Source organism: Macaca nemestrina, chromosome X, assembly GCF_043159975.1.
Source record: "Macaca nemestrina isolate mMacNem1 chromosome X, mMacNem.hap1, whole genome shotgun sequence".
NCBI lineage: Eukaryota > Metazoa > Chordata > Mammalia > Primates > Cercopithecidae > Macaca > Macaca nemestrina.
In genome coordinates this window covers 130,357,373-130,381,898 of record NC_092145.1, presented here as the reverse complement: position 1 = coordinate 130,381,898, position 24,526 = coordinate 130,357,373, and the positions used below count along the sequence as shown (strand labels likewise).

General features: G+C 41.9%; 1 protein-coding gene and 1 long non-coding RNA gene across 2 annotated transcripts; one reads left to right on the top strand and one right to left on the bottom strand.

Annotated features, from left to right (window-relative positions):
* Nucleotides 1-10,040: 10,040 nt before the first annotated feature.
* LOC105490364 (uncharacterized) lies at nt 10,041-19,256 on the bottom strand. The gene is made up of 4 exons (XR_011618131.1): nt 19,218-19,256; nt 17,605-17,681; nt 16,904-16,991; nt 10,041-10,163 (listed from the first exon to the last, which is right to left on the bottom strand). It is a non-coding gene; the product is annotated as an uncharacterized lncRNA (long non-coding RNA).
* Nucleotides 19,257-19,275: 19 nt separating this feature from the next.
* On the top strand, nt 19,276-23,207 carry LOC105490363 (MAGE family member B2). The gene is made up of 2 exons (XM_011755888.2): nt 19,276-19,407; nt 21,696-23,207. Exon 2 carries the CDS (start codon nt 21,710-21,712, stop codon nt 22,664-22,666), a length of 957 nt encoding a protein of 318 aa, XP_011754190.1. The 5' UTR covers nt 19,276-19,407; nt 21,696-21,709; the 3' UTR covers nt 22,667-23,207.
* Nucleotides 23,208-24,526: the final 1,319 nt, after the last annotated feature.

Below are 24,526 nucleotides of genomic sequence, written 5' to 3'. Positions count from 1 at the left end.
GACATCCATCTTCTCCTGTCCTTGGACATTAAAGGTCCAGGTGCTACAGCCTTCAGACTCGGATTTATACCAGGGGACCCCCACCCGCCACCACTCCTGGACCTGAATTACACCACCTGTTTTCCTGGTTCTCCAGCTTGCTGGGGGCATAACTTGAGACTTTTCAGCCTCCCTAATTTTGTGAGCCAATTCCCTTAACAAATCCTCTCTCTCTCCCTCTCTCTCTCTCATTGATTCTGTTTCTCTGGAGAACCTCAACTAATGCGGTGTCTTTTATTTTGCTATCGAGGTAAAAACAAAACAAATCAAAGAAAGAAAAAGACAAAATTTAAACTCCTGGTAGATGAGGTTATGCTTTATACTTCATTGTATTTCTCATGGTGGCTAGACATACTTAGTAAATAGTTGATCAATTAGGAAAAAATAGATAGGCTGTAAACCTGATTTTAATAACTTTTTATTCTAATGTCTATTGGTACAGTGGAAAAGAATAGGAAGTTTAAGCACAATGGAGATTTAGCAGTCAAGCTGCTCAGACACCTTTATTACTACTGCCAAGTGCTATACAGATCTGCTTAAAGGTGGAAAAATCCAACTGCTTAATTAGTTCTTATTATTCCTTCCTTTGTTCTTTTTCTCCTACACCTTTCTCCCTCCAATATTTACTTAACATGCAAAAAATGTGTGAGTTTCCAGGGGGAACTGCCAAGATTACCTGACTAGAGGAATTTTACACATAGCCCAATCAAGGTGGCTGGCTGCTAGGTGAGCGTACCTAAACAGCAAGAGGCTATAGGATATTCTGCTACATGGGGGCCTCTTCTATTAGGGAAAAGCATAGTAGAAAGGTTTCTTAAAGACTCCCAAAGGACCTACACGTGTGTCTAATAAGTAGATCAGTGTGGCCACTGTCAAACCCAGGGCATCTTCAGCCTGTCAGTATTAGTCAGAGCAGCAGGAACAGATCAGATAGAGGGTAAGGCTTCAAAGAGAGAGGGGGGAGGCCAGGCACAGTGTAATCCTAGCACTTTGGGAGGCCGAGGCAGGTGGATCACCTGAGGTCAGGAGTTCGAGACCAGCCTGACCAACATGGCGAAAACCTATCTCTACTAAAAATACAAAAAACATTAACCGGGCATGGTGGTGCATGTCTGTAGACCCAACTACTCAGGAGGCTGAGGCAGGAGAATCGCTTGAACCCAGGAGGCAGAGGTTGCAGTGAACCAAGATCACACCATTGCACTCCAGCCTGGGCAACAAGAACAAAACTCCATCTCAAAATAAATATATAAACAAATAAATAGAAAGAAGGGAAAGAGGTGTCTCAGAGTCAGACCTCACCTCATATCCCCCAGCTCCAACATAACAACAGTCAGGGCTACCACTCAAGCATGACTTGAGGATAAGAAAAGAGATGAGATTAAATACAACTTTGAAATTAAAGCTTTAATTTGAACTAAATTTTAATAGCCAGAAGTGGCCACAAAGCCATGAAATCTTCACCAGATCATATGGCTGGACTGAAAAAGGAAGATCTAACAGTCTGAGAGAAGACAGTAATTGGAAGCACTGCAACCATTTTATCTTTGATCCCACTGATCTGAAACTTCTCAACAAACATAAACTTGAGGTGGATACATTCAGTCCATAGCAAGGATCTCTTGCCACGTTGTAAAAACTGTTTACACAACAGGGTAGAGAAGACAAGGCTAAAAAATAATTTTCCATTCCATGCCAGAATCAGAGCATTATAATTTCAAATGTGTGAACAATTTTCATACTTCCATTGAATCTTGGTTGTCCAGTCATGATTAAGACCAAAGGAGCTAAAAAACTGATTGGAAAGTCAGAGGCTCCACCCTTTGTCCCAACGCCAGAGACAGTTGATGCTGTTTACGCCTGAGTTTTCTGAGGATTTTCAAGGTAATTCAGCATGGCTTGAAAGTAAAAATATATCTTCAAAAAAAATGTGCAACTGGCTGACAACCTAGAGCTCAACAGTATCAGACTTGAAGTTAATCAACAACACATTAGAGAATATAGAAAGTAGTAAATATAATGCAAAGTTAAGCCTAAATAGAAAGAATGGCGGCGTCTGAAAACTTCTTGCAAAAAAAAAAAAATGGAATGAAAGGAAAAATAGATAAATCCACTATTATAACTGGAAATTTTAACAGCCCTCTATTGGTAATTAAGAGATCAAGTAGGCAGGAAATTAGTAAGGTTATGATTGAACTCAATCAATCAATCCATTGGCTCTAATTGACATCTACAGAATAATCTATCCAACAACAGCAGAATACATATTCTCAAGCTCAAATGCAACACTCACCAATATAGACCATATTCTGGGCCACAAAATAACCCTTAGCAAATTTAAACAAATCAACATCATAAAAAGTATGTTGTTACACCACAGTGCTGTTATACCACAATTAAAACAGAAATCAGTAACAGAAAAATAGCTGGGAAAATCCTAAAATATTTAGAGGTGAAACAACATACTTCTATATAACACATGGGTCAAATGAAATGTCTCAGGAGACATTTTTTAAAAATTATTTTAATGAAATGGAAGCGAAAGTAAAACCTGCCAAAATTAGTGGGATACAACAGAAGCAGTGCTTAGAGGGAAATGTATAGCACTGAATGCATACATTAGAAAAGAATAATAATCTAAAATCAATATTCTAAGCTTCTACCTTAGAGAACTAGAAAAAGAAGAGTAAATTAAATCCAAAGTAAGAACAAGAAAATAAACAAATAATAAAACTCAGAGCAGAAATTATTAAAATTAAAACAGGAAAACAATAGAGAGAACCAATGAAACCAAAAGCTTTTACTTTGAAACTGACAAACCTCTAGCCAGGCTAACCAAAACACACACACACACACACAAACACACAAAAACAAAACAACAGAGAAGACACAAAGTCCTAATATCCTAATATCAGAAATGAAAGATGGATCACTACTGTTCACATGGACATGAAAAGGATAATAAAAGAATATTTTGAACAACTTTATGCCCACAAAATATGAATAAGCCTGTTATCTACTAAAGAGAGTAAATCAATTAATAAACTTCCAAACACAAAGCACCAGTCCGCAGATGGCTTCACTAGTGACTTTCACCAAACATCCAAGGAACAGATGAAAGCAATTTCCTACAATCTCTTCCAAAAATAGAAGCAGAGTGAATACCTCCTAACTCATTCTATAAGCTAGCATTACCCTAAAACAAAAGCAGGCAGATATTACAAGAAAGAAAAACTGACCGGTATGTCTCATGAACGTAGGTGCAAAAATCCTCAGCGAAATATTAGCAAATCAAATCTAACAATACATTAAAAAAATTACACACCTTGGCAAGGTGCAGTGGCTTACACCTGTAATCCCAGCACTTTGGGAGGCCAAGGCGGGGATCACTTGAGGTTAGGAGTTCAAGACCAGGATGGCCAACATGGCAAAACCCCATCTCTACTAAAAATACAAAAAATTAGCCAGGCATGTGGTGTATACCTGTAGTCCCAGCTACTTGGGAAGCTGAGGAAGGAGAATCGCTTGAACCTGGGAGACAGAGATTTCAGTGAGACGAGATTGGTTGACAGAGGGAACCACTCTAGCCTGGGTGACAGAGGGAAACTCTGTCTCAAAAAAATAAATAAATAAAAAATAAAAAAGTATACACCTTGACCTAGTGGGATTTATTCCAGATATACAAGGTTAGTTGATAATCAATTAATGCAATTCATTATATCAACAGTATAAAGACAAAAAAAATCATTTGAACATATCAATAGATGCAGAAAAAGCAGCTGACAAAAATCCAACGCCCATTCGTGATTAAAAAAACTCTCAGTAAATTAGAAATAGGGGGAGGGATAAATAGGCAGAGCAAAGGGGACACTTTTGGGGCAGTGAAACTATTCTATATGATACTGTAGTTGTGGATACATGTCATTATGCCTTTGATAAAACTGACAGAACTGTACAACACAAAGATGTTTTCTTAGGTAAACTATGAACTTTAGTTAAATGTAATATACCAATATTATTTCACCAATTACAATAAACATAGCACAACCATGCAAGATGTTAATAATATGGGAAACTGTTGGGAATTCCTTACATAGGAACTCTTTGCACTTTCTGCTCAATTTTTCTGTAAATCTAAAAGCTCTCTAAGAAATAAAGCATGTTGGCCTGGCGCGGGGGCTTACACCTGTAATCCCAGCACTTTGGGAGGCCAAGACCGGTGGATCACCTGAGGTTGGGAGTTCGATACCAGTCTGACCAACATGGCGAAACCCCGTCTCTACTAAAAATACAAAAAAAAAAAAAAAAAAAAAATTAGCTGGGCATGGTGGCACATGCCTGCAATCCCAGCTACTCAGGAGGCTGAGGCAGGAGAATCACTTGAACCTGTGAGGTGGAGGTTGCTGTGAGCCAAGATCGCGCCATTGCACTCTAGCCTGGGCAACAAGAGAGAAACTCCATCTCAAAAAAAAAAAAGAAAGAAAGTATATTAATTAAAAATAAATAAATATAAAGGTAACAGTTCCCATATAAGGAAAAAAACAAAACAACAACAACAAAAAAACATGTCTAAAGTAGTCTCCAGGACTGCAAGCCATAATCAAGGATTTGGCAGCAGAATCATCTTCATTGTAACCAGCAAAGAGGATTGACCTTTAACCTTGTGGCACCTTTCAGAATCTGCCAAAGTGTTTCTTATCTGTCTACCTTTGTTGTCCTATCCTCTGGGAAAGGGCTTCTTGCCTTTTTTCCCCCAAGATCAAGTACATCTCCTCATTGAAAATTTTCCTAATCACCCCAGTCAGTCTGAGATATCTTCCTTCACCCACTTGTTCTTATACTTATTTGTGAGGACTAGGCTCTGATTGTTTTTTTTATCTTGCCCAAATTCCTATCTAAGGGGTCTGGGGAGTCATGCCCTACAAACCATAAATTCTCATCAGATGGGTTTTATTTAACTCTGTGTATCATGACTTACTTTCCAATCTGACTCTGGCATAACAAGGAAGAAAATCACAACATTTTACTCCAAAACATGTTTCTCTGTCATATCTTGAAATGGCCCTGCAAAGCCTTCCCTTGTGGGAAAAATCCACATTCCATAGAGAATCCCCTTTCCCCTTTGTTTTCCTTCCTTCCTTTCCAGATCCAGGAGATAATCAACTAAGAGCCAGGCACTCTTTTAGGTCCGATAAGAAACATTTTACAACCTGTTCTCTCTGAAGTCTGCTATCTGACAGCTTCCTCTGCACAATAAAACTTGGTCTCTGCAATCCTTTATCTTAACCTGAAGATTTCCTTTCTATTGATCCCAGGTCTTCAGATAAACTCAACCAACTGTCAACCAGAAAATGTTTAAACTTACCTATAGCCTGTAAGTACCCCCACTCCCTCTTTGTGTTGCCCCGCCTTTCTGAACCTAACCAATGTATTTCTTAAATGTATTTGAATGATGTCTCATGCCTCCCTAAAATAAATAAAACCAAGTCACACCTCAACCACCTTGGACACATGTTCTCAGGACCTCCTGAGGGCTGTGTCACGGGCCATGGTCACTCATATTTGGCTCAGAATAAATCTCTTAAGATATTTTACAGGGTTTGACTCTTTTCATCAACACTTACAATAAAGAATTTATTACTTTGTACCATTATTATCTATGTCTTATTTTCCTAGTAGCATGTAAACTTCTTGGTAACAAGACTCGGATATTTTTACAGTATGTTCATTGTTTTACTAACATATAGTGTGAATTTAATAAATGTTTAGATGAATGTTGAATGAAGATGAACAAAAACAAAACCCTTTACATGTGCTCCATATTCTGGGGCACCTTTTTCTAGGAGTGATAGTCCATATATTTATCAGTCAGTGTGGCGGCATGGCCTAGGTGCTGATAAGTCAGAACTTTTCTGTACCTTAGTATTCTCATTTATAAAATGGAGAGTTACATCACAGTTTATTGAAAATATTAGTGTAGTTAACATTAGTAAATTGCCCATATATTCAAAGCATTAATATGACTTTTTATTAAAATACGCTACGCAGTCATTGTGATATGCATATACTAAAGAGCTTAAAGAGCTTATTAGCCAGTCAGCTCCTTAAAGGGCAAGATAATTATGCTTTTTATACACCAGTATATCTATAACATAAATAGTCTGGCTTATCAGAAGGAATCCAATATGTACTTATTAAAAGAATGGTAAATAATTGGATGAAAGAAGGAAGGAAGGAAGGCAAGAAAGGGAAGGAGGAATGCTTTGTATAGATCAGCACTGTCCAATAGAATTTTCTGCACTAACGGACATTTTCTATATCTGTGCTGTACAGTACAAGAGCCACGTATGACTACTGAACACTTCTAATGTGTGTGGTACAACTAAAGAATTGAATTTTTAATTTTATTTAATTTTTATTCATTTATTTTTTTGTTTGTTTTTTGAGATGGAGTCTTGCTCTGTCATCCAGGCTGGAGTGCAGTGGTACAATCTCAGCTCACTGCAATCTCCGCCTTCCAGGTTCAAGCGATTCTACTGCCTCAGCTCCCCCCGCCCGCCACCGAGTAGCTGGGATTACAGGTGCACACTACCACACCTGGCTAATTTTTTGTATTTTAGTAGAGATGGGGTTTCACTGTGTTGCCCAGGCTGGTCTCGGACTCCTGAGCTCAGGAATCCATCTGCCTCAGCCTCCCAAAGTGCTGGGATTACAGGCGTGAGCATTTAAATTTAAATATTCAAATATGGCTAGCAGCTATTGTGTTGAACAGCATGGGAACACCTGTATATACTTTTCTTAAGAAAATTTAATGTTTTAGCCGGGCACGGTGGCTCAAGCCTGTAATCCCAGCACTTTGGGAGGCTGAGACGGGCGGATCACAAGGTCAGGAGATCGAGACCATCCTGGCTAACACGGTGAAAACCCGTCTCTACTAAAAAATACAAAAAACTAGCCGGGCGAGGTGGCGGGCGCCTGTGGTCCCAGCTACTCCGGAGGCTGAGGCAGGAGAATGGCGTAAACCCGGGAGGCGGAGCTTGCAGTGAGCTGAGATCCGGCCACTGCACTCCAGCCTGGGCGACAGAGCCAGACTCAGTCTCAAAAAAAAAAAAAAAAGAAAAAAAAGAAAATTTAATGTTTTAAAAAACCCATTGAGTAAGTCATTACTGAGGGTCTTCCACACTTAAAATACTATTTTGAATGTTCTGGGTATTAGGGAACTAAAAGTCTGTGCTCCTTCTCTTGGAAATTTATTTGAAAATAGATGAAAAATATGTATTGAATGATTAAGTAACAACTTAAAATGTAATTTTTACACATAACCTGTATGCACTGCTTTAAACTGCAATTAAAGCTATAAAGAAACTTATAAGTATAAAAGTGGAAAGAGTTTAGCAAATATAGGGAGATGTCTTAGAAAATTAATGAATAAAGAATGTTATCTGTGACCCAAAACCTGTTTTTATTCTGACCTACCAAAAAATTCTAAATATTAATACGCCTTAGCAAGGTTTCAACTAACATTTTAAGCCAGTTTTAATTTTATTCACCCTGACACTACTTGGACAGTTTCAGATCTGTATTTTAATAGATGTCCATAGCCAGCTAACAATGGTCATTACTGAAGAAAAGCTCTGCAGTTGAAAAATGATCACCAAAAATGTTAATAACAGTGTCAGGATATCTATGGACTTCTTATTAGCATGTTTGAATTTAATCAGAAAACACTTTTTTATATTCTGGGCGAACCTTAGTTTCCAAGTGTTTAACACTTCTTAATGAAGTGCTAACAAGATATCAGTGTGGGTAACAGTTTGGCTCCAAATTTGGCTCTTATCAGAATCACCTGAGGCTTCTTTTTAAAAATCTGGATTTTAAGGCTTCTCTTGATTCAGGGGTTGAAATGGGCCTGGAAATCTGTATTCTTAATAAACTTCTGAAGTAATTTTTATTACCAGAGTGGGTAGAACCTGCTGCTTTTTAAGAACACAAGTCCTCTTATCCATTGCTGAGAGACAGAAAAGAATCCACCACTTCTCCAAGCTCCCTACCGTTTGGTCCAATTCCAATTCTCCCATTTCCCACCCCATTCCCTCCAACACACATACAAGTAGATATTTTCCCTCCACCATTTGTGTGACTCTTTCTGGAGCATGATTCCGAACTCCCAATATGGGAATGGACCCTGAATTTAACAAGTATCTTTGTATTACACTATAAAACAGAACTCCTTTCATGTCAATACCTATTTATTAATTTATATTTTAATCTTTTATGCATTTTGTTGATCATTTGATATTGTTCTGGATTTTGGATACTCAGTGGTTCTTATCACTAAAGAAAGAGTGTTTTTGTTACTCCTAGTTTGGGCTACATTTTGTTTTTCAGATAGCTAACATCAATCAGGAACTTAAAGCCAGAGAAGCCTTAGACTTCAGTAAACATTTGATATAATCCACAGTTTAAGCGTCCATCTCTGTAGAGCACAACACTAGATTTAGACCTTTAGTTTTCAGTTGGAAATGTCACATCAAATCCAACATATTAAGTAAATATATAACATATGTAGGCCACCTGGCCATTGTGTGTTTAACAGATATTAAAGTTTGGAGACAAATTTCATCCTACATTAGATGATCTCAGTCAACCACTGACAAAGGCTGAAGTTTAAATTCTGATGGCGGATTTTTGTTTCCTTTATTCTTGGTCTTTGAATATTTCATGTAATTTCTTTGGCTATTTTCTCCCTAGGGTTTTTTCTTAAAAGAAAAATCATTGTCAACAGCTTAAGCAAAGCCGTACTGTAATCAAAGCAGTGTATATTCATTGGATGAAGAAAAGCAGGAAGGAATAATTTTAAAAGCGGCATTCTTTTCTCAGGGCTGAATTTCTTTACCCACCGGCAAACTGAAAAGAAACAACTAGGAGGTCGGATTCTGTCATTGTTCACTAGATGATTTGAGTATGCCAAGCCGAGGTTTTCTTTGTTTTTTTTTTTTTTTTTTTTTTTTTCAGTCTTCCAAAATTGCCTAATAACAAACATACAAAAAAAAAAAAACAAAACCAATTTTATAGCAACGGATGTCTCTGAATGGTGGGGATTATATTGTTATTTTTGTTGGTTTTAGTTGTGCTTTTCTTATTTTCTCACCTCTCTTCAATTATCATTTTAAACAACGAACACTAACATTTTTGAAGAGGCTTTTATTATGAAATAGAAATACCAGTTGGAATAAATATAAGACTGATTCTGTAAAGCAAAACTGTCACTTGGAAAAATGAAAATCTGCTTAAACATTGAGTGAGATGTTTTTTATTATGTTCTGGGTTTCTTGCTCTATAATGAAAGAATGGTATGTGGTTGCATACAATCATAAAACTCGAATTTTCTCTCACTATCACTGGCTACTATATGTTTTCAACTGAAAACACTTCTAGCAATGTCTCAAAGCCCTGCTCTAATTCTCTGATGAATAATTTTATAACATTTTAAAACTATACACATATCCAAATATCATAGAGGGAAATATTAAAATATTAAAAACCCATTGAAGAGGCTTTGCCAAAATATATGCCAGAGGCATGGGTTTCAGAAATTGTTATATTTAATATGTTTATTAATTAGGTAGAACACGACTAAAACAATATATTAATGACATTCATGAGTTTTGTTCCACTGGGAGGTGTAGACACTAATGAATACTAAAATTACCCAGGAGACACAATCAATATAGCTTTAAATATATTACTCATATGCTGTTGTTTTAAATGTCAGCTATCTTGAGTTATCACCTCTTTTTCCTTGTATTTGAAAATGCTTTAAAAGACAGCATTTAAGAAAGTAACTTGACCAGATAAACACACTTCTAATTAAGTTCAAACCACAAGATAAAGGCTCAGTTTGTGTCACAGTTTTGCCTTGTAAATTGCTTTCATTTTCAAATTTATTTGAACTATGAAGAGAGAAATGGATGTATTTTGAACTGCATCCCTCTGGACTTCTACAGGCATCTTTGGGTCATTGCTGGGAGTTCCTGTCTCCATTCCCTGCCTTTGTCTGTCCCAGGTAGATCTACTATGTGTGACCTCTGCAGAAATATGGCCTGCTCCAGTTTCTGAACTAACTGTTAGAAGAAGAGTAGAAAGAATATCAATCACTTCAGTCCCAGTATCCAGAGGGCCCAGAACTAGGTCTTTTGAAACACACAGTATCCCGTAACACTTGGATGAAATGCAGGCACTTGACTAGCCTCCACATTAACACAGTCCCTTGCCACTTCCACTGGGGAAAGCCAGTTCATAAGATATAGTCTCTCCTGTGTGGTTTTCAAAGATTCTCATTCTCCTCTGGGGCTGAAAACCTGGCCATACACATACCCTTTTGTATTGGCTCCCCCATAGTTTGGCTAGCACTAGCCTATTTACCCCCTTGGAGGGTTGGAGGCTGAGAAAATACAAATGTAATTTCCTTTCAGTAGCCCAAATACAGTATCATTTTGGGGGGGAAATCTAGGGTGACATACATTTAACATGACCCTTTGACTGTGTCTATCAATGATCAGGCATTTCACGCAAGGTTTGAATGTGGTTGAACCCTGTTGACTCTGAAACTAGGCCTCAGAAAACTTAGAAACTAGGCCTCATATAGAAAAAATTAACACCAGGTGGCTCTGGATAGGGTCCCACCCTGCCTCGATAGGGACCCACCCTGATAGGGTCCCACCCTGCCAATTCCGGGAAACAACCTCATGGGGTCCCACCCTGCCAATTCCGGGGGTCCCACCCTGCCTCGAAGTTCCCGGAATCAACAACTCCAGGAAAAAAACCTCATAAGGTCCTGCTCTAACCAATTAGCATAAGACACCTTGCTCAGGCCATAGCTAGACCCAATCATTTTGCGCCTTAAGCTTTGTTTGAATTTCGCGCCATAAGCTGTGTTTGAACTTGTGTTTGCCTATATAAACAGCCTGTAACAAGCAGTCGGGGTCCCAGGGCCAACTTAGAGCTTAGGACCCTAGCGCGCTAGTAATAAATAACTCTCTGCTGTGAATCTCGTGTCGGTGATCCTTCGCGGCGACCCCTGCCCAGGAGGGAATCGACAGTTCGGTTCCAACAACTCTAAATTGAATTTTTGGAAAAGCACCTAAAGAGCTGATATTTCATGTCACTTATTAAGGAGATGTTGTTGCACTTTGGATATCATCTTTATAGGCACTAAAGCAGGCATTTTGTTTTGAAAATGCCCCTGGTCTTTATTCTGGTTTCTTCCAAGGGCCACCACACTTTCACTGAAAACATTCAGAAAAACATAAGCTGAGGATCTTCCAGGACCATCCACAAAGTGTTCCGTTTTGAAGTCTTAAGATCTAATGTGAAAATAAAAGGTGGGCGGGGGGTGGGGGGGGCGTGGCATGCTTTCCGTGGTTAAATAGGTTTAGGAAACTCATCACACTATATCATCCCTTTTGGAGTTTTCCAGTGCATATTGGCATCTTGAGGGTGCTTGGAAGTCTTGCAGTCAAAACAAAATCAGAAACTAAAACCTATTCAACTTTGTTTAAGGCAGCTTACTCTAAAATGATTTCACATTTTTTATTAGTGCCTAATATTATTCCACAGGTCCTATTTTTGGAAATGCTGGTGTAAACATCATTCTAGCACTGATTGGGAGGTATATTTGATTCCCAGGAACAATGTCTTAGCCAGGGATATTCATTGCCATCACTCATTCCCCCATCCCCTGGCAGGTCTTCAAGCTTGCTTGTCTCAGAGTACCGTGATTTCTTGATGTGCTTGAACCTTCTGTATTAACTGGGAGTGATATAACTCCAGAAGAGAGAGACCTCAGTGTCCTGCTCTGCCCCTGCTATGACAACTGGAAGGCCCAAGTAGGGTTTCTTTTTTCCTTTTTCTTTCTTTTTTTTTTTTTTAAACTTAGTTTTGCTCTTGTTGCCCAGGCTGGAGTGCAATAGTGCAACCTCAGCTCACTGCAATCTCTGCCTCCCGGGTTCAAGCAATTCTCCTGCCTCAGCCTCCCGAGTAGCTGGGATTACAGGTGCCTGCCACCACGCCTGGCTAATTTTCTGTATTTTTAGTAGAGACGGGGTTTCACCACATTGGCCAGGCTGGTCTCAAACTCCCGACCTCAGGTGATCCACCTGCCTCAGCCTCCCAAAGTACTGGGATTACAGGCGTAGCCATTGTATCTGGCCCAAGCAGAGTTTCAAGCTAAGATTTCTTAGGTAGGTTTGCCAGGCACCCTATATATAGAAAACAGGTCCTGAATTTCTTTGCCCTGTATTATTTTCTCCTCAGGGAATTCAAGGAGGTAAGCTCCTCTGTCTGAAGGACCCCAGTTCAGCAAAAGGATACATTCCAGACTCTGCCAGGAGTCAAGGTAAGACTCATAATGAGGGGTGAGGGGACTTCCCGCCCCAGAACAGAGGATGCTCTACAGAGTCATGACTGCTATAAACTCTGAGGAGACCCAGATAGGGAGTGGTCATATGAGATACCCTCTCACTTCCTCCTAGGGGGCCTCAGAGAAGTGATGGCGTGGGTCTGAGGTGAGATAACCTCAAGTCAGATGAGGGAGTATCCTGAGACCTACCCAGAGGCACAGTGAGGACCCTTAGTGAGGACTGAAGGGATCACCTATATAATACAGAGGCATTCTCATAGAATCCACATCTGCCTGTCCTACTGTGCACCCTGAATAGGTGGCTTGCTGGCTCTACTGTAAAGAGTCTTCTCAGTCCCTTCTTCAAGTGCTTACAGGACAGGACAGGAGACATTTGAGGCCCAAGGGCACTGCCCTTTGGAAAAGCCCGGTGTAAGTGGCCTTTGTCAGAGTCAACAATGTTGAGTTTACCAGCTGAAGACACCCATTAAGGTGTCTTCACTCATTCACAACCTAAGACTTCCTTAGGTTGTGGTCCCCCATTGCCATACTTCCTACCAACATGCCTGCCTACCATACCACCAAGAGATAGCATGCCTCCATGCCCGAAGTATCAACCGTGTACATGTAAGCAATGCCTCCAGGCCTACAAGGAGATCCAAAAGCCAAAAGTGTCCAACTTCATCAAGGGTATCTGATGAGGACTCAGAGGTCAAGAAGAGGAGGAAAGTCAGAGAATCTTGCAGGCTTTGCCAAACACTGAGAATTTGCCCAGGCACCCTCTATACTAGAAAGTGCTTTTTCTGATGAATTCCCTGTTGCTCAGTTACCAAATGAAAAAGCCTACCACAAATGCAGACATGCTGAAAAATGCCATAAAAGAGTACAAGGAGCGCTTCCTGAGGTCCTGAGGAGAGCCTCTGAGTGTATGCAGCCTGTCTTTGGGGTTGAAGTAAAAGAAGTAGACCACTCTTATGCCCTTGTCAGAAAACTGGATCTCACCTATGATGAGAGGTTGAGATATGAAAAGGGCATGTCTAAGACCAGCCTCCTGATGACTGCCCTAGGCCTGATATTTACAAAAGGCAATTGAACCAATGAGGAGATAATCTGGGAAGAGCTGAAAATAAAGGGTATGTATTATGGGAGGAAGTACTTCATCTCTGGGAATCCCAGGAAGATCATCACCAGAGATCTGATGCATGAAAGGTACCTGGACTGCCAGCAGATGCCCCATAGTGATTCTTCCCACTATGAATTCCTATGGGGTCTGAGAGACAGCCCATCCTGAAACCAGAAAAATGAAAGTCATAGAAATTTTGAGCCAAGGTTAATGATACTGTGAAAGGAAAATAAATCTTGGGACTCCAAACTCACTAAGCCAAAGGGAAAAGCTAAGAACTGGGTCAAGCAAACCTGTCTCCCATTTGGTTCATAAATAAGATAGCTAGAAAGATAAAAAAAACTACACACCTTCCTCACAGTTTGGCCACAGGGATATCCCCTGTGGGCCCCAAGATCTTTACCCTAAAATAGTAATAGTTCTGTTGAATTTCACCCTGGCAATATAAATTCATAGCTTATCTTCGTAGGTGTGGGACAGAGGACAGAACTCAAAGTCATCCCTCTACTCACCTGAGACAAATGCATATCTGATTGCTTATTTTGCCCTATTGTTTATGTTATCTTATGTATAAATGCAGATTCACTGACCCAGATGAAAGCATAAGTGAATATTTCCTCTACCCACCGTCTCACAGGAAAATTGTGTATTCAGTGAAAGGATGATCAAAGACTCTAAAGGATGCCACCTTTTGTTTGTCTCTTATCTACCAACACATTTTAAAAATATTTCTTCCTCTTCCCCCAATATCCCCCCCTTTTCCTCTTTAAATATCAAAGCTCTCAAAATCATTTTTGGAGAAAGGCATAGACCTGTCTCCTGGGCATGAATCCTTAACTTTGGCAAATAAACCTCCTTAAATGATTGAGACATGCCTCAGTCATTTTCATTGACTCAGAATATCATCCCAGTGCCTTGCCACCGACATATGGAGAGGCTTTGAGAGATGAAGAAGACAGAGCTCAAGCCAGAGTTGAAGCCAGGGCTGGCACTACTGCCACAGCCAAGCAACATTCCAGGACTACGTTCAGCAGCTTCTCCCATGCCTAGTAAAGACTGAAACAAATATTTCACTTTGTGTTTGAAGTGGGCAGTGAGTGTTCTCAGTAGTAGAGGGTTAGGATAAGGAAACAGGGTATACAATGAATATTTCCTTTGTCTTCTTGCTCTTATGGCTAACTTGTAGATTTGTTTATATATTGGTATTCTCCAAATGTTGTTCTTTTTAATAGATAATTTATTTAACTTAAGAATCTAAGATTTTGAATAGCACGGGTCATATATTTATTGTTGTTTATCAGGTTTAAGAATGAAAGTTCTGGCACCGCGTGTTCTCAGTCATAAGTGGGAGTTGAACAATAAGAACACATGGACACAGGGAGGGGAACATCACACACCAGGGACTGTCGGGGGAGGGGGGAGGGGAGGGAGAGCATTAGGGCAAATACCTAATGTGTATGGGGCTTAAAACCTAGATGATGGGTTAATAGGTGTACCAAACCACCATGGCACATGGATACCTATGTAAAAAACCTGTACATGTATCTGCACATGTATCCCAAAACTTAAAGTAAAAAAAAAAAATAAATAATTCAAAAAGAATGAGAGTTTTTAGTTTTAAAAAAAAAGTGAAAATCCTTGATTTTTTTCCCCTGTGATCCACACAAAATAACATAACATCAGAATAGGTATTTTCTTGGAAATGTGAAATAACTCCACACTCAAATAGTCAAAATCACGAAATAAAAAAAAAAAAAGGTGAGATGTGTTCAATTCTTGATTGGCCTTATTCCTTTTAGTCTTTCTTTTTATAAAATTAAAAGATATATAGCTGGATTTGTTTGACTTTTTCAAAAATGTAAGATAAATTAAATTGTACTCATTTAGTACTCTTGTTCATTGGCTCTTTTATTCCTTAAATAGTAATCAATTCTCTGCTCTTTCGAAGGCTCAATGTTAGCATTGGAGATGATAAGAAATAAAAAAGAAAGTTTTACCCATTGTCCAAAGAATTTTAGTCGTTAGGAGCAGCTATCATACAAATACACGGTGAAAGTATCTCTCAGATCCAAAGGACAAGGTTAAAAAAGATGGAGGCGGGTCAGAAAGGGGGAAGGGTTCCAGATGAGAGTGTGTAGCATAAATGCTCTGAGAAGAAGAAAATTAGGGCCTTAGGAAACTGCAAGTCCCTCGCTGGGAGGTAATTTTAAGTGAGGCTGCACGCTGGGCTGGAGGAGGCTGTGGGAGTGGAGAGCAGGGCAAGACCCTCAGATGGTAAGCTTCAGAATTGAGAGACTAAGCCTGTAATGGAAAAGTGCTCTTAACTGGTATTTGGAGAAAACTGGAGAGAAGCTCCACTAGGGGCAGCATTGGAAGGTGTCCTATGCTCTTGTCCCAGCGCAGATGAACACAGTGCAGAAACTAGCTGCTTTATATACATTGTATCCAGTGAGCTTCTGAGAAATAAGGATGATACTTCCTTAAGATGAAATGATAAGAAGCCGCTGGGTACTCTGCACTGGGCTGGGAGAGTTAGAGTCAATTTCATTAAAAGGAGCATTCAAATTAGGCTTTCATGTACATAATTTGGCAAGTTCTAAGCAAGTTCTAGGTTTTTGGTGCTTGTTAAATTTATGAAAATAAAGGTGATTTAGATGGAAGTGACACTGGGAGGGAAGGAAGTTGTTAGTCCTTGACACAAATGTTAGATGTGTTGTGTTGCACCTAACTGGAGAAGTCTACCTCAGATTGAATAATTTATCATTTAATGGGGAAATATTACTTGATTTTTCTTGCTAATCTGCATTTTGGCTCATTGGGTTTTCTTTCTTCTAGAATGCTGCATATTCTCTGACATCTATGGGATTAAGAAAATCAATCACAGTGGGATGGGTGGTATCATCAGAGTTCACGTTAATCATAGGTAATAGCTGCCATGCTGAAATCTCAATACAGGCCAAGTATTGTGTCAGGTGCTTTACATACATTAACCACATTTCACCAATTCCACAAGGAAGGGCTTATCAAACCTATTTCACAGATGCAGAGCCCGAGGCTCACAGAGTTTAGTAACGTCCCTGAGTTCACATAACTGGTAAGTGGCAGGGCTGAAGCCAGAACCCCAGTCTGGATTAATCTAGATCCCACACTGTTCCAATCTTCCCACTCTGAGGCTAACCTTGTGTTACTTCATTCATTTTTTTCTCTCTAATTTTGAAAAATGTATCTCAGGCAATAAAAAGAAGGACTCTGTGCCCATACTACTGGGTCAAATGCATTCCCAGACCAATATGAATGCCAAAATAAATGAGAGGCATAAATAAAGAAAAGAAAAATAGTACCTGGTGTCAATACGTTCATCTACACATGCACTATCAGGGAATCTCAAAAGATCAAAAGCTCCCAAAATCATCCTGGACAGTCTCTTCCCTGTAGAAAATAAATCTGTCAGAAGAGAATTTACGCGAGAATCTAAGTATAGCAAGATGGAAAAGATCAGCATGTTTTTTCTCTGACAGCCCACTACCTGTCCTAGGGCTTCTGCCTTGTGCTTCAGCTTCCCCATCTCACATCACTCCTGGAACACGGCTCCTTCTCTGCAAGGTTTGCAGAAGAAAAACTGGCCATGTTTGCAGGGATGTGATATTTCCCAGAAAGCCTTTAATCAAAGATGATCCCCAGTTCAGAGGACATGGGAAACCAATATCCCAGAATATATGAGGTTATGCATAGACTGGCTCTCATCTGCTCTCAGACCTACAGAGCTCCAGACAGAACTGTCAGGCTGAGCATCCACTCATTTAATCTTCAGACCTCTCGTGGACGTGGCCTAAGAAGGTCAACTTCATGTCAGTTGATGGAGTTCAGCCTCTGATAGACATGAACGTGAGGACCCTGAATGAAGATGATGGAAGGACCCAGCCAGAACTGTGGGGTCCCACAAAGTCCAGCTCAGGCTGTCAACCCTTCAAAGTCCAGAACAGCCCTGGCTAAATAGAGCTCACCACAACTTCCAGTTCAGAGGTGCACAGAGGGTGAGTACCTTGATCTCATGGGAACAGCCTCAGGTCAGTGGAGGATGGAGTGCCCCAAAACTGGTCAGGTGTCATGGTGAGGAACCTGAAGGGAAATAAGAGAACTGTTATAGGACCAACAGGTTTGTGTGTCGGCTGCAAAGTAACAGACACACTATAATAAAATGGCAAAGTTTGCAGCAAAGCGTTTAATGATTGCAGGGTGCCAAGTGAGGAGATGAGAAGAGACTCTCAAATTCATCTCCCCAAAGAGTTCTGGGCTGGGATTTGCAAGGAAATCATGGGGGTCGAGGGGCTGGAGAACTGAGGTTATTGATTCGTTGGGATAAAGGGGATGAAATCATTAGAATGTGGAAACTGAGTTTTTTTTGTTTTTGTTTTTGTTTTGTTTTGTTTTGAGTCAGCTCCTGTGGAGTCCTTTGGACCAGCTGATGTCAGTAGGGTCCTTTAGAGCAGCTGGCATTAGTGGGGTCCTTCAGACCAGCTGAGTCCTTAGAATCATCACTATGCAGGACCTGAAGGAATATCTCAAAGAAAAAAAAAAGTTTCATTATGTTCAAATTGTTATCTATATAGGAATTAAGGGGAACTATAATCTAGTAACAGGATCTACATGATTCTGGGATAATAGGCACCAAACAACTATGAGGAAGCAGGTCAGAAAGCAAGCTGACTTCATGATTAATGCTGAATGTTCCGCAAGCTTGGCTTACCTTCATTTATCTCCCTTCCTTCTTCCCTGATTAATTTTATACAGTTCATAGGGGCAGTTTCAAAACCACCCACCCCAGAACAGAGGAGCCCACAAATTCCACCAATGTTGTCACTCTTGGGATGCCCAGAAGAGAATTATGAGGTGGAGAAACCCCATCAACATGCCTGGTGTGTTTCACAGAGGTGAAGACCTTGGACTAGCGGAAATGGCCCTAGTTCAAAGAGACAAAACCCAGGCCCTAACAGGAGTCAAGGTGAGGATCCTAAGTGTTATGAAGGTACTCTCTGCCCCGCAACACCAGCAGAGGGGGCCAAACGGAGCCCCTCGCCATTATTAGCACCGAGAGGCGCGGAAATGGCCCTAGTTCAAAGAGACAAAACCCAGGCCCTAACAGGAGTCAAGGTGAGGATCCTAAGTGTTATGAAGGTACTCTCTGCCCCACAACACCAGCAGAGGGGGCCAAACGGAGCCCCTCGCCATTATTAGCACCGAGAGGCCCCAAAATAACTATCTCTGAGTCCCCTTAACTCCACCTGTATAGTCTCGGGGAAGGAAGGGCCTTTGTCTGAAGAGGGTGACCCCAGTTGTGCAGAGAGAGAGTCTTGGCTTTCACGGGAATCAAGGTGAGGACTCTGAGTGCAGGTGAGGAGACCTCTCCCCAAAAGAGGCACATTCACAGAGCTCCGCCGCTGCTGTCAGGCCTGTGAGGCCCAGGCAGGGGTGGCCTGTGTGGCATGCTCTGATTTTCACGGTGGGGACTGAGGGAGGTGGGGGTATTGTTTGGAGGCTGGCGGATTTGGGTCAGCAGGCAGATTTGTCCCAGGCTGCTAGATACTGAAGTGAGGACCCCTAGTGGGGACGTAGGGACCAGCGACGCTAGAACAGTGACGTCCAGCGGCGACCTACCCCAGCCGTCAGTCCTCCGAGGCCACGGGCTGCCGGATGTGACACATCCTTACTTCCGCTTTGAAGACAAAGACCCGAGCGGATGTAGATCATTCTGACTTCCGCTTTGGAGGCGAGGACCCCAGCAAGTATAAGGGGTGTCGCGTCTGGTCAGCCGAGGGTGAATTCTCAGGACTGGTCGGGAGTCAAGGTAAGGACCCTGAGTGTAAATTGAAGAGACCGCCCCCACCTGTAACAAACAGGGCCCCACTAAGTCCCGCTTCTGCATTTGGTCCTGAGAGGCTCCGGTAAAGCCGTCCGGCAGTATTCCACCTGGAAAGTTCCAGGGCAAGGGAAGGGTGGGGGGAGGGGCAGTCGCGGGGGAAGGAGGCTTGGACATAGGCGATAGGCCTCATTCTGCACTTAGTGTGGATGTAGGCCCTAACTGAAATCAATTTGAGGGCCGTAAATGTGGAGTGAAGAGAATATCTACTACCCTTAACAGAGGTGGCCTCACTAAGTCTTGTCCCTGCAGATGGCTCTGGGAGGCCCCAGCGAAGCTGTGCCTGGAAAGCCTCAGGGAGGGGAGGGCCTTGAACCTAGGAAGCAGCCCTGCCTCTGCTCATATGGCATCAACCTAAAACCTAACTGGGGTTAAGGTGGGGACTCTGAGTACCAATGAGTGGACCTCTACCCAAAAGAGGAGTCATGCTGAGCAGTTCCCAGGCCGACGTGCACTGGGCTTTAGATGGTCCCAGGCTGAGATGACAAATGCGGTGCAACCTGACTTCCTCTCCAGGAACTAAAGAAGTTGAGGGCTACACCCAAGACCCACATCTGCTGCCAGAAATAGGAGGGTCAGGGCAAAGCTGGCAAGCTGAGATGCCCTCTCATTTCCTCTGGAGGTGGTCTCAGGGAGGTGAGAAGGTGAAGGGGGATCAGACATGTCACTTGGCCAGAGCAGGATCAAGAGGCCAGGGGAGGTGCTACATACTTTTTCTTTTCTTGGAGACAACATCTCGCTCAGTTGCCTGGTTGGAGTGCAGTGGTGAGATCTCGGCTAACTGCAACCTCCACCTGCCAGGTTCAAGCAGTTCTCCTGCCTCAGTCTCCCGAGTAGCTGGGACTACAGGCGCCCACCTCCACACCTGGCTATTTTTTTTTTTTTTTTGTATTTTTAGTAGAGACGGGGTTTCACTGTGTTGGCCAGGATGGTCTCGATCTCTTGACCTTGTGATCTGCCCACCTCAGCCTCCCAAAGTGCTGGGATTACAGGCGTGAGCCACCGCGCCCAGCCTGGGGAGGTGCTACACACTTTTAAATGACCAGATCTCATGAGAACTCACCATTAAGGGGAATGGTGCTAAACCATTAATGAGAAATCTGCCCTCATGATCCAGTCACCTCCTACCAGGCTCCACCTCCAACACTGAGGATTACAATTAGACATGAGATTTGGTGAGGATACAGATCCAAACCATATCAGGGAAGAATATTAGACCCTCTCATGAGTCAAATTTAGAGGCTGAGTTGGGACTGTATGCGGGACCATCTATCACAGGGCAGTTATCTGCCTGCCACAGCTTTTACTTTTGGGAAGACCACATTTGGTCAGATAAGGCCGCCCTCACTTCCTCCTATGGATTTTCAGGGAGGTTGGCTCTTACTATGACGACATAGGTCTCAGTTCAATAAAAAGGAGAGCTCCTCTATCAGGAGTCAGATTGAGGAATCTGAGTGAGAATTCAAGGGACCATTGAACCCTTAACAGTGGAGACATCAAAGAATCCAGTTCAACCCTTTATTTTCAGCCCTAGAAGGCTCAGGAAAGGGTTATCAGTTCTAGTGTCCCCCTCTCTTTTTTATATAAGATCTAAGAGAGGTGAGATTCTTAGTCTGAAGCTGTAGCCACCAGTCAGCAGAAGGGGGCTGGTGCCAAGCCCTACATGAAGCCAAGGTGAGGACCTTGAATGAGAGCTGAAGACTCTAATGATTCCAAGACATCAAAGACCTCACTGAACGCTCAGCACTGGGTGTCACTTGTCAGAGTGGTGGATTGAGGCACCCCTTCAATTCCTTCTCATGAATCCAGGGAGCTTTGAGGTGTCAAATTCACAATGGCGGAAGGGAGTGGCTCGGGCCCTGCCAAGACTTCATAAGATAATCCTAAAAGTGAACTGATAAAACCTCAAATACCAGAAGACAGGAGGCCCCGCTGCCAGTACCTCCTGTCACCATAGTAAGCCCAAGGCAGGGCTGACAGAATGCAGTCTGAAACTCACTATAGAGGTTCTATGGTTCTTCTCTGGTGTCTTAGGGGAAAGGCTGACCAGGACAACAGGAGCATTGTGGCTTTCTAGAACAGTGCCTTCAGGGAAACTTGCAAAGGCAGGCTTCCTTCAATAAAGCCAAGATGGGGTCTTCCAGCTAAAGGTGCTCACAGATTTCTTTCTCCCATCTCCAGGTATACTAACCACCTCTTCTGCTCACATTTCTTAGTGTACCCAGCCATCATGCCTCGTGGTCAGAAAAGTAAGCTCCGTGCCCGTGAGAAACGCCGCAAGGCCCGAGACGAGACCCAGGGTCTCAATGTTCCTCAGGTCACTGAAGCAGAGGAAGAAGAGGCCCCCTGCTGTTCCTCTTCTGTTTCTGGGGGTGCTGCTTCAAGCTCTCCTGCTGCTGGCATTCCCCAGAAGCCTCAGAGAGCCCCAACCACTGCCGCTGCTGCTGCTGCAGGTGTTTCATCCACAAAATCTAAAAAAGGTGCCAAGAGCCAAGGTGAGAAAAACGCAAGTTCCTCCCAGGCCTCAACATCTACTGAGAGCTCAAGCGAAGATCCTCTAACCAGGAAGGCAGGGATGTTGGTGCAGTTCCTGTTGTACAAGTATAAAATAAAAGAGTCCGTTACAAAGGGAGAAATGCTGAAGATTGTTGGCAAAAGGTTCAGGGAGCACTTCCCTGAGATCCTCAAGAAAGCCTCTGAGCGCCTGAGTCTTGTCTTTGGCCTTGAGCTGAATAAAGTCAAACCCAACGGCCACACTTACACCTTCAACAGCAAGGTAGACCTCACCGATGAAGAATGCCTGCTCAGTACCTGGGACTTTCCCAGGAGCGGGCTTCTGATGCCTCTCCTGGGTGTGATCTTCTTAAATGGCAACTCTGCCACTGAGGAAGAGATCTGGGAATTCCTGAATATGTTGGGAGTCTATGATGGAGAGGAGCACTTAGTCTTCGGGGAACCCCGGAAGCTCATCACCCAAGATCTGGTGAAGGAAAAATATCTGGAGTACAAGCAGGTGCCCAACAGTGATCCCCCACGCTATCAATTCCTGTGGGGTCCAAGAGCCTATGCCGAAACCAGCAAGATGAAAGTCCTGGAGTTTTTGGCCAAGGTGAATGGTACCACCCCCTGTGCCTTCCCAGCCCATTTTGAAGAGGCTTTGAGAGATGAAGGGAAAGCCGGAGTCTGAGCCAGAGTTGTACCCAGGCCTTGCACTACTGCCATGGCCAATCAATCTCCCAAAGCCCAGTTTACCTGCTGTTCTCACCCCCAGTTGAGGTCTTAGGCAGATTCTTCACTTTGTAATTTAAAAGACCTGTTAACTTTTGTTCTTGTTATGCATGAATAACTTGTTGACTTTTTTCTCTTTTTCAACTGGTGTTTCTTTCAACAGGTTTATTTAGATTCAGAATGTAAAATTTACAAATGATATGGATCACCCTGTTATTACTGTTTTTCAGGGATAGCAGAAAGTGTCTTGTTTTTTGAGTGAAACAACTTGTTAATAGAAATCCTTAAATCACCTTTGTAATCCAGGACAAGAAAATGTGGCATTGGAATAGAAATATCTTTGGAAATGTGAAAGACCTCTTAGTGAAGTATTTGGGATCAGAAGCCAGAGGGGTAAAAATGTTCAATTCTTGGTTTACTCCATTTAATCTTTCTTTTCATAAAGATACATACCTGGATTTGTTTATGTTATTCAAGAATGTGTGAGAAATTAAATCATAGTTAGTTAATCCTCTTGTTTATGACTCTTACTTTAAATATTAATTGAGCATCTGCTCTTTGGGAGTCTTCCTGCTTGTACTGGGAGTGTTTAGTCAAAGAAGACCAAACTTGTGCTCATGCAATTGTAGAGTCTAGGAGAAGCTGTCATCATGGAAGAAGGTGAGATACTTCATAAAAAATAGGAAAAAGAGGTGATGAATAGTTTTCATTGATAAGCAGCATTTTGACTGAATGTGGTTTTTCAGTCTTAAAATGTTGTGTATTCTCTGAGATATAATGGATTTTTTTTTTTTTAATCTCAGCTGGAAGGTTGGTAATGTCTCTGACCAAAATCATCATAGTAATAATTGCCACTTCCTGATGTCTCAATTGACGAGACAGACACATTTGCATGCATGACATATATTCCACCAGTACTACGAGATGGGGCTTATCAAACCCACTTTACAGTAAAGAGTCTGAGGTTCACTGAGTTTGGTAATTTGCCAAAGTTTACGGGGCCAGTAGTGAAAGGGTTGGGATAAGCCCCCTGATCTGAATTACCCTAGAGCCTACACTGCTCCACCCCTCTCAGCCTGAGGCAAACCTTGAAAAAATATTTTGGTTTTCTTCTTCTTATTGCAGAACGTGTTTCAGGTAATAAAAGAATAACCTTGTACCCAAACTAGTAGATTGGAATACATAACCACAGCAACAATAATACCAAAAAAACCTGAGGGGTATAAATAAGTGAAAGACAATATTCAGTGACAGAATGATTATCTATATTTGCAATGTTAGATAACCTCAAAAGATCAGGGGCTCCCCAAATCATCCTGAACAATCTCTTCCCTGTAGAAAATAAATCTATCAGAACAGAAATTACATGAACGTGTAAGACTAGCTGATAAAGAGAAGAAATAGATCAATGTGTCTTATCTGTGGCTGCCCATCTCCAGTCTTAGGCCCCCTGCTTCATGCTACAACTTTGTGGTATCACACCACTCCTAGGACAGGGACCCATTCTCTGCAATGTTTACAGAGTAAATTGTTCTAGAATTTGCAGAGATGTGGCATTTTGCAGGAAGCATTTAATCCAAGAGACAGAGCCAAGATGAGGGCTGGGGAGACCAACATCCCAGAATATCAGGCAGGGGTTTAACATAGACCATTCCCTTCTGCTCTCAGACACAGTCCTAGGCTGAGCTGTCAGTCTGAGCATCCCCTCACATATTCTTCAGGCATCTGAGAGACATAAGAGCCCTAAGGGCAGCATCCTCAAGTCAGTAGAGAAAGGAATCCCAGCCTCTCATAGGAATGAACGTAATAAACCTAAATG

Excerpts from the sequence above, each read along its gene's own strand:
- LOC105490363 (XM_011755888.2), top strand. The coding sequence starts at position 21,710 with ATGCCTCGTGGTCAGAAAAGTAAGCTCCGTGCCCGTGAGAAACGCCGC.